This window comes from Anser anser (genome assembly GCF_964211835.1).
Source record: "Anser anser genome assembly, chromosome: 17".
Classification (NCBI taxonomy): Eukaryota; Metazoa; Chordata; class Aves; order Anseriformes; family Anatidae; genus Anser; species Anser anser.
This window is the reverse complement of record NC_139738.1, coordinates 5,801,707-5,815,309: the sequence shown is the minus strand read 5'-3', so window position 1 is coordinate 5,815,309 and position 13,603 is coordinate 5,801,707. Positions and strand designations below refer to the sequence as shown.

Sequence of the window (13,603 nt, the reverse complement as noted above, 5' to 3'; positions counted from 1 at the left end):
TTTTATTTATAATGTACAACAAATCTGTTTGAAGGTCTTTTATTTATATATATATATATATTTAAATATATATATATTTAATTCTACTAAAATATTAAAAACTCAATTTTAAATATATAATAATGATTGTGAAGCAATACAGTTCTTTTTCTTTCACACATGTAAAATTAGATTACTATGTTGAAATCATGTGAATATCTGAAGTGAAAAAACTTCTAATCTGAGGTATCAATTTCTACTAAGTGGCTTCATATTTTCATTCTGAACTTTGTTTCAGTATAGTAATTTAAAGGACTAAAAGCAAGACTCAGAGGAAGGTCTGAAGGTAGACAAAGCTCATCTTTGCTGAGAAAGAACAAACAGAAATTGACTTTATACCTGAAAACTCCAGCTGCATAAAAGCACTCTCCTCAATATGCACCACTTTCTTCTTCTTGTGCAACAGAGTAAAAGAGCCACCTTGCAACTGTAGATTTAATTTAGCAAAAACATGATCTCTTTTTGTAAATGTATTCATGCTAGAGGCATCTGCAGCAGGATCAAAAAAATCATCTGCTCCTAATTTAAAAAAAAGAAGTAACAAAAAACAAAAACATCACTTAGGTTATATAAATCAAGTTCCTGGAACGCGACTGAAGAACAGAAGGGTTATTCTGAATTAAAAAAAAATAAATACATAAAACAAAGCAGATACGCCATCTTCCTTAACAAAACTGAATATTCAGTAGAACTCTCTATTTCAATTATGGTACAATAAATCCCCAATTAAGACAATCCCAACAACATGGTATTGTTACTGTTGTACACATTCACAGTACACGGCATTACCTCCACCCATCTGAACGGAAAGAAGTCCCAAAGCTCTTTGCCATAAGCATCTAAAATATTTAGAAGCAAACATATCCCATATACCCCCTTAGAAATAAGCAAACACACCAGGCACTGAATTTTTTAACAGGTAATTAAGCTTTAGACAGGCTCTGCTGCCTAGGTGTGTCAGCTGATGCACATAATCTTTGAACAGTACTGAACCAAGAAGTTTTTTCTGTTCATCTTTATCACGTATTTAACTATGAAAGTGTTAGCAGCAATAAGAAGAAACAGAAAACTGCATGCTGACATACCTAGTATGTCTTCCGGATTCCACTGTTCCTGTTGTTCTGGCAACAGTCCTTCAAAAGCTTCACCTTCACATGTTTGCTGTGCATATCCATACCAGCCTCCCCAACCAGGAAACCAAGACTGAAGGTACTGCAGCATTCCGCTGCTACTGCCACGTGCAGATTCTGCTGTTGGAGAAACTCCAGGAGAATCAGGCAACGGCTCTTTAACACTCTGTGTTTGAACATTGAAGACACATACATCACTGCTTGTAAGTGGGAGAATATCACGAGCACACAAAAGCATCAGAGTAACAATATGATTCCATCTACTATTTACTTGGCACTCTTAAGTTCAGTATGCCAACAGTGATCGATACTTTCAATCGACACTTTGCAGATGCTCTCCTATATGGGCTAAGAAACAACAAACATACCACCATTTAATTGCTACATGTTCATATATGAAGTCATATGAAATTATGTAAGTCTTAGTTTAGAAACGCCGCACTGGGTCTGGCTGGGATGGAGTTGACTTTCCCCACAGCAGCCCATATAGTGCTGTGCTTTGCACTAAATTTTTTTTTTTTTTGCTAGAATGGGGTTGATACTGCATTTGCTGTTGATGCACATTTGCTAGAATGGTGTTGATAGTGCACCGATGTTTTGACTACTGCTGAGCACTGCTGGCACAGCATCAAGGCCGTCTCTCCAACCCCCATCTCTGTGAAGGCCAGTAGGCTGCAGGTGCACAAGTGGCTGGGACAGGACGCAGCCAGGACAGCCAACCTACACTGACCAAAGGGTTATTCCATATTATGGGACACCATGCTCAGCAATAAAAGCTGGGGGGGAGGGAGAAGATGAACAGGAGGACAGTTGTAATGAAGGCATTTGTCTTCCGGAGCAACTGCTACACTCTCTAAGATGAAAAGTACTTGCCCTGGTAACTCTGGAAAGAATACTATTGAGGAAGACCATTGTATGGTGAGGCATAAGCTCACCATGCAAGTGACACAAAAGTAAAACCTGAGGAACCAAGCATTGTTTGCCATTTTAGTATTGATACCACACTTCAAAAATCAAAACAAATACATGCTAACACTCTAGCAGAAAAGAAAACACCACCTCAAAATAATTCGCTCAAAGATTCCAAATATTTCCCTGTACGACAAATGTTTCTCACCTCAGCTAGGTCATGAAATTTATCATGAACTACCTCACATAGTATCTTCAACTCTTCGTAAGTTTGCTCATCCTCAATACGACGCATTTCTGTCTGAAAAGACAAAAAAAGGTAAAGTAAATACTCTAAAAGAAAATAGCATCTTGTTCACAAACATGACAAATCTCTCTGCACTACATCTGAGATTCATGGAAAAACTAACATGGCACTGATGTCAGGATCCAAGTACTTAAGCATACAAAAATAAAGTCATATGGGCAGCCATAATACTGACGTTCTCTGCTGTTTCAAATACCTTTATTTGGTATATTTATTTAGATTGTAAAATACATTATTTTAACACTTTTAATGATAAGAAGTCTTTGTTCAACTATATCCTTCTGTCATGCATCAGGAGCAAGGTTTGCAGCACAAAATATAAACCATGGAAAGTAACCTGATTTAACAGAAAGATGAGCTTAGCCATGAGCAAAAATACTACTATAAAAATTTCCAGTACTTTGAGCTACCCCTATAGTTCACATCCAAATAATACAGGTAAGGATTACATACAACTAAGCTTTCAATAAGACTGTACATGTAATTAAGAAATATGAGGTACATGGTGCCCTGAACTGATTTAAGGAAACTGATTTAAGTCCCAATGCACCTAGAGATATAAAGCAGTTAATTATAGTTCACAGGGTTTCTTCCTCCTAAAGTAGAACATGGGTTGATTAGTAGGGTCATTTTCCCTCAGAATTCTTTCATCCTAACATCAACTGGAAAAAAGTTTAAAAAAATAAATCAAAGGAAAGCACCCCTGAACAACTAGCCACCATTTTCCCCACATTACCTACATCACCGTATGCATAATGTGACAATACTTCTGATATTTAAATACATTTTGAGTCTATACAGAATGAGAGTTAAGAAAGCTTAACAGACTGACGTGAGCATTCTATGAGAGCTAATTCTATTTTTGGTGAAAACCAGTTACAGCTCAAAAAGTTTTTGCATAGCAAAACAAAAATAAAAGAATCCTGTCATGCACACACCTCCCACAACCCCAGGATTCGAGCATTAAGAACTCAGCTGTAGTCAAAATACAGCCGGTTCCTTGAAAATGATCTGCAGTAAAATTAAAGATGTTTATAAAGTAGAACAAATTTAAATTTGGTAGGACAAAATAGATCAAATAGAAGATGATTAATCAACACTGTAAAATCTTAAATCTAAATACCTCCTCTGCAGTAGACAGTAGTTCCCCCTTCAACTTGCTATAATACATGTCAGTGTAAGATACTGCATCTCGGGCCCGATGTAATGCAAACTCCCAGGTAGAACGTCGTCTCTGCTCCCTGATCTCCGAAAGATTAGCATTCAAAGCAAAGATCCACCACTCTCGGCAGCTGAAATATTTTAAAATTACTAGATTACCAGTATTTCCAAAAAACAAATGTATGTATGTCAAACTAGTGAAAGTTCCAGAGAGAAAACAGAGGGCAACTGATCAGAAAGGGCATCAGTATTAGAGACAGCACTTATTGGCTAATTCTACAAATTGTGTAGTATTAAGCAGTGCTTTGCAATGTCCCCACTGCTTTAATGGGATTTAGTATATCTGTTATACATCAAGCACAGTCATTAAAGCCACAATGTTGAGTTATATGGACCTGCTGTCTGAAATTATACCATCTTTCTTCTTACTAAAAGTAAGATGAAACATTTTATAGGAGCTCTTTCCACAAAGAAAATTTCAGAATACCATAGTGTCTACATTGGAGAAGAACCTCCAATTTAATTTCAATTCCTGGGAACTGTGAGAGGACTGAAAGACTTAAGTAAGAATAATTTTAAGCTGGATTATGTCTCAATATTTAAAACTGATTTATGAGGTAGGGAAATAAGACATGAAAACTTAGCATGACTACTATCTCCTATTTGTCTTCATTCAATTCTACCTAGAACATTTTTAGTATCATACTAATTCAACAAGACATCCATAGATAATACTTACTGCTCTGTTACAGTAACCTTTGGTCTCCACTTCCTGAATTTAAGCTGTCGTTCCTTTCTAGCCAGTTCCTTCAAAAATCCCATGATCTGCTGATACTGCATCTTTTAGTTAAAGAGTAGACAATATCAATTAGGCAATATTAGAGTGCTTTCCAAATCAAAGGCAGGGAGGGTGAAACAACCACAGGCTTAGCTTATCTGCATCAATGATCTGCACATGGCTTCAGAATTAAGACTGATATTTATCATAATTTGGTTCCCTAGTGTCACCTATCTTCTTCCAGTAGCTAAAGGTTAATGTGTGAGATAAAACTTACAGGCTTCCTTGTTTACAAACACAGAGCATGAAACTTGTCAGGTCAAGACTAGCAAGCAACTTAATATTGGCTGCTTTGTACATTATACAGACTAAAAAAAACAATAAACAAACAAAAACCTAAACAAACAAAACAACGACAAAACACATGCATCCTTCTTATTATTACAGTAAACAAAAATGTATTTTTTTGCAGTAATAGGCTGCAGTAAAATAATTTGGAATGCTTGATTTCAAACCAAACAACTTTAGTATATTCCTTTCAGTTGCCTCTAAACCTAAAGCTTTAAGAAAGTTTTAGTTTTATGCTAGGGGTATTTAAGCTGTTACAAACACTACCAGTTTTGCAACCAGTGAGGTGAAGAACTTGCAACAATCCTGCAAGTATTTCACTGCTTGAAGCAACAACTCTTTGCTTAGAGATGCATAATTCAAGACTGCATTTTACCAGCAGAATCTTCAGGAGCACTGATGTATGAACAACATACGCAGTAGGTGAGATGAGAAAGATACACTCTACATCAAACTACCAATTTGACTTTGCAGACATCGTGATAACCAAAAAATAAAGGAATACCTCCTTTAATCAGTCATTTTGTTAGAATCTGACCACAAAGTACGGTGCAATACAGCACACAGATACCCAAGCAATCTTGAAGCTTAACTAGTTCAGACAGTCAATGCAGCCTAACATAGATAGATAGCAGCACAGAGCTCACAATGGCCTCATTTACTCTGCTTCTCAGCAATCTCCATCTCAGAAACCGGGAGTTAAACAAAGATTATCAGTGTTTACCTGTGAAAGCTTCAAGGGTATCGTCTCAAGCTGAATGTCACATTCAAGCCGCGGAGTCTGGCGAGACCTTAAAGGCTCCTTAGAACAATTTCTCTTCAGAAGAGCAGAAGTGCATACAGGTTCCATGATGTAATTATGATCACGGCTTTCCATACTTTTATCCATTGCTTCCTGGGGGTTACAAGAACATTTTTTTCTACATGAAGGGAGTGTAAAATATTTATTAGGATATATTGGTTTAATACATTAGGATACACTCCATTACTATATCAGTCCATTTACGAAACCTCTTCAATGTGTTCTCTCTTTAAAGATTAAACATATGGTATGTCACAGCACAACCGTTTTGGGTTACCCACATATCCTGCCATGACAGCACGAAGCCATAAACTTCTGCTGCTCTTAGAATTTATTGGACCTACTACTTTTATGACAGTTAGGTCTAAAATATAGCAAGGAAACTATTGGAAAGAAAATAAACAAAAACACCTCTTTCATATGAGAAATCTCTCTCTCGTACCTGCAGCTGTCCAGGAGGTAGGTCACCCAATAAAGTGCAATCGGTATCCCAATAAACACTGAAGTCAGCAACATCTAATTGCTTTTTCCGCATCAGTTTCTCCACCTGAAGTAGAAAAATTGAACGAAGTCAAGCTCATACACCACATGCCATGTAGTTTTTAAATCTACATACTTGATAAACAATAGAAAATGCCCACAATCTGTTTAATAATCTTCTGGTTATATATATAAAGCTATACTTTTTACTAAATATTTAGTAGCACCCATAAAGTACAGCATAACAACTTAGCTGCCATTAATTCCTGTACAGAAGAGTTATACTTACTGGTTCAAATACTGCATTTTGCATTGATACATTTTTGATGCATATTCCAAATGCAAAAGGCTGCGAAGGATTTGTGACACCATCTTCAAACCTCAGATGGACATCCTGAATTTTTAACTAGACAGGAAAAAAAATTACTAGAGACAGCTATTTACATCAGAGTGCACAGCAGTACTATTTATTAATACTGAAGCCATTTAATATCGCATTTCTGCAATCCTCCAGCAAATTTCTGGTACTCATTTGGACCTCAAAATGCTGTTCCTCACTTCTGGTTTTGTACCCTCTGGTTCTATCTTCTCCTCAAATACCCCGTTCCCTGCTCTTCTCCCCCAAAACAGTTAGCCACTTTCACAAAAGACTGTACTTTATTTTGCTATCTTACCATTATTCTCCATTTTCGAGACAAATATGTAACAAAGATTCAAGTATGTTTCGTGTACCAGAATCATCAGCATAGGCGAGATCTACAAACTAGCAGCAGCACAAGATGACCTGAAGTAATTTTACATTGGTAAACCCTTAAAGAACACTGAGTTATGGTGGTTTCGCAGTGAATGTAAAGTCCAGGACTGTGATAAGTATAGATACTCTCACATGAGCAAATACATCCCTCTCAGACACCAGGAAAAGCAAGTGGTCTGAGCTATCTTGCTTCTAAATTGCCTCTAGTGAGTTGTAAAGCAATCAAATAATATAGTCATTCTATCTGCACAAGGAGAAGAAAGGAATAGTCCTTTCATGGAGACCAGCAGACAAGCAATTAATCTGTAGAAAGCTGCAGGTTCTTAAATATAAATGATTAGTAACGTATATGTTGCTAAATAGTTTTATTTTGCAAACACTATACAGTTTAATAACCTACAACATCTTCTAAACGCTAAAATGTCATTAACTACATAAGGAATTCCAAAGACAAAAAGCTACAGAGCCTAGCAGTCATGTTTTTGAGTCATTTTGAAATTTGGTAGAGACGTGCCAGATTTTTATTTTTATTTTCATGCAAATTAATTATCCACCGACTATTACAAACCAAAAAGAGTTGCTGTTTTCCCCTTGGTAGGGTGTAAGGTTCGTCCTTCCCACAAGTCCCTCTCAGGACTAGTTTGCGATTGAAGGGGACCGTCCTCTGGCAAACATCTATCATTCATTTACATATTTCTTCTCTGGGGACTACACAGTGTGAAGCACAGTGGGCACAGGTTATTTTTAGCAAATGGGAAAAGCTCTACAAGTAAAGGCTTACTTCAATGTTTTCTACAATTCTGGTGACTACAGATGCTGTAACTGAGTACCAGTAAGATTCCCCCTTCTGTTGTCGTTCTTTCTAAAAAAGAAAACAGAGATAAGCATTAACCACCACTGTTAACAATTGATCAGGAAACAGTACACATATTATACTGAAATTACTGAATGAGAGAGAGAGAGAGAGAGAGAGAGAGAGAGAGAGAGAAAACAGATTTCAGTATCATCAATGCATGTTGGGGGGCAGGGATTGGAAACTGCACTGTGTTAGTGTATTTGTATCAATTTCTAACTTAGTTTCCTATGCATTTGTTCTCAGAATTCATATACTTCTTAGGAGACTTAAAATGCAATTAATTTACAAAAGCAGTTTCTTTACTATGAAATACAAGTGCAACTCACTTTCCATTTTTCTTCAAGTGCTAGAAGAAGAGCTTTCTTATGTTCTCTTTCTTGAAACTTCTCCCTTTCCTCATCAAAATCTTCCTTCTTTTCTGGTGCACCAATTAAGTGCAGTTTTGAGACAGATATCACCCATGGATCCACATGTGGGCGATAAAATGGTATCTGTAGTGTTATTTTGCCAATGAAACCTACGAATGCAAAACAGAGATGCTATCAGATTCTTGTGTAAACATACTTTTACTACCCCTTGAAAACTTGAAAGGAAAAGTGGTGTAAGAAACAAACAAACTAAAAACAACAAACTAAAAACTACCCAAACATCAGGTTACTTCACTTGTTCAAGCTTCTGACTCACAGGTAAAACTCCTTCTAATATACGCAATATTTCCTGTTTATAAATATTTGTCTCCCACACACAGGCAAAATACATACCTGCTTTTACTTCAAATGGTAATTCCAGTTCCTTCAAGGCATCTTTCTTTAGTGGTAAGTTTTCCAGTTCAACAGCACCTGTTGAAAACACAAAGAACAGACAAGTTTGCCGAGCAAAGTTATGTTGAAGAATGCCAACTTGAACATTTTAAGTTTAAAATAACTAGCATCATCTTTCAAAGAAGAAAAAAAAAATTAGCATTTCATGAGAACAGCCAACCTATCACACTACCTTCTGCAACAGCTCTCATGAATATCTAGCATGCTCATTAATTTCCCAGTGCCACATACTCAAACTATTTGATCACATTTGATGAGGTGATCTAGAAGCAATCTTCTGCAAGGACTTAGCTCTGAATTTATTGCCATCAAGGAGAAAGCGTCTACTCTTTGTCTGTCCAAACGGGACACTTCAAGTATTTTCTGAGTATTACCAAAAGTACCCAAACAAAAGCTTTGAAATATTATAAAATAGCAGATAATAGCAGCAAAAGGTAAATTAGAAACTACTGATTTATAGAAGCACAAGATATCCTTACGCCATCTCTTTCACAAAGGTCTTAATTAAAAGGGTGTAACGACTTGCACCAAAACGTAAGAGGTAAAGACTACAGGACATTTCCTGCTGCAGTCCTTCAACAGGGAAGTTATTGAACAGTATTCAGAAGAATGACACACAAACATTATGCAAACTAAACAAGCTGTTAAGATAAGCTTAGCATGCAGTTGAGACTCTCATATAAATTAGTTTAACAATGTTGATTAAAAGGAATATAAACAGGAACACAAGAGAATTTACCATTGATTGCCAAGTGCTAGCAAAAAACTTTATATTAGAAGCATTTATATAAATGTTAAACACAATATTAAGTGATTGTTTCTATTCCATCTTCCATTAAAAAAACCAACTTTTTTTCCTTTTTAAATCACAGAACAAAAACATTACAGAAAATACCCCAAAACCTCACCTTTCAGAAGAGCAACTGAAAGTTGGTCTGTATTCAGGTTGTTGACATATTTGCCCAAATAGGTGTTGAGGACCCAGGCTACCAATCCTTCCAACATGACTGTGTCCTAGAAGAGGGCAACTAACATTTTTCTGTCATTTTCTGGATCTCTGTTCCATAATTGCAGTTTCACCCTGAAAGAAAAAACATGAAGAAAATGAGTGTCTGAAATACAGTCTCAGCAAACCTGAGATACTGTATTCAAGCTAAAAAGCAGTAAAAATACTAAAGCAATTTTTAAAAGGTAGAAGTCAAGCTCATACCATACCCTTTAAGTCCCAAAGCACAGAGCTTCAAACTGAGCTTTGATGATTACAGATTACTCCCATTGGCAAATTAAATTCATCTTTCCAACCTATGTCTAATCAAAACACCGTATTTAGTGATGATTATCAACTAGGCCAATTAACAATCCTTTTTTCAAAAAGGGAAGACTAAAATACTGCTCTGAGCTGCAGCAGTTTTGCACTGGCTTCCTCGACTTCCACTCCCAGCATTTTCTTCAAGTTGCCAGCATTCTGGTTTTGGAAGTCTAGATGACAGTAACAGGTGTCCTTCTTCATGTGCCACTCTCTTAATTGATTTTACGCCACATCTGTCAGTTTTCAAACTGGGGAAAGAAGCAGACTGTTCCTCAACTTATATAAGGGCTGATCATACTGACACTATTTATTATTCTCCCTCCATTTATCATGCTTCTTCACAAAACTTTCTGGAGTCAGCACTTATAAATTATTCTACTAGAAGACCTAATTATAGACTACTACTACTAGGCTAGAACAACATACAGGGAAAAGACTGGATATTGAAAAAAGGAACAAATACCTACGGCGCAGAGACTCTGCAGCCACCAGGAACACCTCACATCCGCCTCTGTGTGCCCAAACATCTGCAACTCCCATTCTAGGAAGCCAGAACACTAAGCTTTCTGAATTAAAAACATGCTGAAAATTCCCTAAGTAGAACAGCATGCATCATCCTCCCTCCCCATACCCTGTAAGCGCTCTGGTGAAGGACTTTCTAACCTCACAGGAAACTTAGGATAACTAGAGCTAAGAGCATTTGTATCCCATGCACAATGCTAAGTGAGAGCACACGCTTTTTCTCCAAACTTGTTTGAATTACAGATTTTGCTTATGCTGAATAAAGTCATGACCAATATTGAGAAAAAGCACCCAACGCATTTCTGAAACGTTTATATTGTTTTTACTCCTTTTCAGTTGTGATGAACAATTACGTTTCTAAAATAGAGGTGCCACTTAACATTTATGTCAAATACAGGAGGAAAGAAAACATTCACCATTAATCTTCAAAAATGAACATGATTTTAGAAAAAAACAGCTATACGCCGGCCCTACAAATTCACACAAAGGATAGCTGTGCAAGTAGTGGAAGGATGCACTTTTAGCTGAGCAGCAAGAAGTCAATTTGGCATCCGAATCACATCACAACCAAGAGCCTTCAACTGTACTTTTGCAGAAATCTTATCTGTGAAACAACTCACCCTAGGCAAACTATTTTTGGGGGAACAGTGTATGCGTGGGACGTAATCAGATATAAATCATGTAAATAGTTTATCAAAAATTACTCCAAAAGGTTTTCAAAGCGGTAGCATGGAGTACCGCATCAAGGGGTGCAAAAAAGCTACGTTAGAAAAGCAACGCTGGTCATACCTGTCAACACCTCCCTTTGCACTCTACCACGACTTGAAACAGAAATGATTGCAGAAATTTAACCAGTGAATTGGAAAACTACTACTAGCTTCTTTAAGGCCAAGACCAAGTATGTTTTAACACAGCTAGAACAAAAAGCACTCATGCCTTATCTTCTGGTCAGAATGCTTTAAGTGTATTGTAGCAGTTTGGTATTTAGAAATGTCTCTCAACCCCACAAACCTGTTCATGCCACTTTATAAAAGACTGAGTTCTGCAGAGCAGAAAAGCAAGATCATAGAATGGTTTGGGTTGGAAGGGACCTTAAAGATCACCTGGTTCCAACCCCCTGCCATGGGCAGGGACACCTCCCGACAGACCAGGCTGCCCAATGCCCCATCCAACCTGGCCTCGAGCACTTCCAGCGATGGGGCAGCCACAGCTTCTCTGGGCAGCCTGTGCCAGTGCCAGGTAAGTCAGACTTATTTGCATTAAAGTTACGTCTGATAACAAGAAGCAAATGACAACTTCAAGAGCTACATTTTAAAAATTATATTAAACTCAGGGCTTTCCCATAATGAGGTTTGCTTGATTCAAGGCATCTATACATTTGATCCTCCACTTCTCTAAAAAATAAAAACAAAAATCGGTGAACATGTTTAGCTAATACAGCTAAAGACAATACCAGAATTAAGCAAATAATGAAAGGGCTTTTTCCAAAGGCTGAAAAGTGAAACTATACTGTCATGCAGAACGAGATACAAATAGAACTAATACAGGTCAAATTACATTCAAATGAGGCATATTTCATGTTAAGCACATATACCATTTTTGTATTTGTAATACTTCCGAATATTTTTTCAAAAACCAGAAGTTTTGAAGTTCTACATAATAAAGATATAGCATTCATACATGCAGGGTCACCACCTTGCATAGACTTTTCTTCTTATAAAACTGACTAGAAAGCTGAAGCTCAAACAAAAGCAAATACATTAAGCCTTGTCACATTACCCTTCAAAAAAACTAAACAAGTGAAAAAAAAAAAAGGGATCTACAGGCTGTTAGGAGCCAAATCAGAGGGAAGATCTTGACGTGTCATTCAGAAACACGTAACAGGTTAGCATCCCCACGACTGAAAACATCCAGTGCATGAAGTAATCCATGCCTGAAGTCATCGTAAGAACAGCAAATAAAGTCACCTCCTTAATCCAAACTTCTTGTGGAACATTAATAACTATTTCTATATCTTCCAAATGTTTTAAGGCACGTATATTTGATAACTTTCTAGTCCGCTGCTATGCCAGTGGTAAGAAAAATGAAATATTTATTTTTCCTTTTACAGCGCTTTTATTTCCTTCACATACATGGTAAAAAAGAAACGGTAACCATTTATCAGGATGAGAATTTAAGTCCAAAGCAGGACCTCACTTGAAGCTGGCTTACTTTTTCTGGATAAACGTGTATTTTTTGCAATGCAAACGACACAACCCAGGCTCTGAAGTCTGAGGTCCGAGTCCATGAGCAGGGGGCAGTTTAAGTTAAGGAAGGAAAGCTGGCACGGTGTTGCCTGGTCAGTGCATTGGGGGGGGGGGGGGGGGTTGGCATTTTGATTAGCACCAAAAAAAAAAAAAAGGCGGGGGTGAGCCTTCAAGACACTTTCTCCCTCCATACGAACAAATACACCGTGGGGAAGAGGAGAAAGGCAAGAGGAGACCTGTTGGCACGCCAACGTGGGGGAGAGACGAAGCGAAAGGTCACCTTGCCCAAAGGCGGCCGGCGGAGCCCTGAGGGAGCAGCGTGAGGCCGGGGGCACGCGGGGGGGGCGGGGGCGCGGACACGGCCGGGGCCCGACACCGCCAGGGCCCGGCCGCGGGCCCCGAGGCGCCTTCGCAGAGCCCCGGCAAGCGACCGCGTTCCCCCCCCGCTGGCTCCCCGTCCCCGCAGTGGAGGGGCTGCGGCCGCCCTCCGCGGCCCTCGGGGCCGGGACCGCGGGGCGGAGCCCGGCGAGGGGCGTGAGGCAGGGAGGAGCACCCCCGAGCCGGGCCTGGGCCATGCAGCCAGCGCCGAGCGGGCTGACGCAGGAGGAGCCGACGGCCGGGGCCCGGGGCCGCCATCCCCCGCCCCCGGCACTCACCTCGGCTCTCGGTCGCGGACACCTCCACGACGCTGCGGGGGGGGTGGGCGGCGGGCTGCGGGCCAGCCGGTGTCCGGCCGAGCGGCGGGGGGAGAAACTGGGCGGGCGCCTGGGTAGGGGAGCGCCGAGCTAGCGCTGCGCTTCTGCCTCCGCCTCTCTGAGGCGGGCCCGCGGCGGGCCCGGCCCGCTCTGTTCTGCGCCGCCTGCAGGGCGGGCCTAGGCATGAGGCCGGCGGGGCAGCGCCGCCCGCGAGGCGGGCGCTGAGGTTGGGGGGCGCCGAAGTCCCGTCAGCAGCGGGACGCGGTCGGCAGTGGCCGAGCCCCGAGGAGGGCCCCGCCGGCGCTGAGGCGCGGCCGGGCTGCTGAGGGAGGGCGCGGTGCGGTGCCTTGTGAGCGTCGTAACCCGCACGGGAAGTACGAGCCCGGCGCCTAAGGAAGGCAGCCCGGCATTGCTCGTGGCATCACACTGCACACAACCGCCTAGTT

General features: G+C 40.0%; 1 protein-coding gene across 6 annotated transcripts in view; it reads right to left on the bottom strand.

Annotated features, from left to right (window-relative positions):
• Window positions 1-13,290, bottom strand: part of VPS13D (vacuolar protein sorting 13 homolog D) — a 103,219-nt gene extending 89,929 nt beyond the window's left edge. For 5 of the 6 annotated variants that reach the window (XM_083802627.1, XM_083802631.1, XM_083802628.1 and 2 more), the window contains exons 1-13: window positions 13,119-13,290; window positions 9,294-9,466; window positions 8,326-8,403; window positions 7,891-8,081; window positions 7,490-7,570; window positions 6,244-6,360; window positions 5,917-6,021; window positions 5,397-5,567; window positions 4,286-4,386; window positions 3,509-3,677; window positions 2,287-2,379; window positions 1,125-1,335; window positions 379-558 (exon numbers count right to left, since the gene is read on the bottom strand). In XM_083802627.1, coding sequence (XP_083658753.1) covers window positions 379-558; window positions 1,125-1,335; window positions 2,287-2,379; window positions 3,509-3,677; window positions 4,286-4,386; window positions 5,397-5,567; window positions 5,917-6,021; window positions 6,244-6,360; window positions 7,490-7,570; window positions 7,891-8,081; window positions 8,326-8,403; window positions 9,294-9,390 — 1,594 coding nt within the window. In that variant the 5' untranslated portion in view covers window positions 9,391-9,466; window positions 13,119-13,290. The remainder of the gene's footprint in view (window positions 1-378; window positions 559-1,124; window positions 1,336-2,286; window positions 2,380-3,508; window positions 3,678-4,285; window positions 4,387-5,396; window positions 5,568-5,916; window positions 6,022-6,243; window positions 6,361-7,489; window positions 7,571-7,890; window positions 8,082-8,325; window positions 8,404-9,293; window positions 9,467-13,118) is intronic. The other variant, XM_083802632.1, reaches the window with a different exon arrangement.
• Window positions 13,291-13,603: the final 313 nt, after the last annotated feature.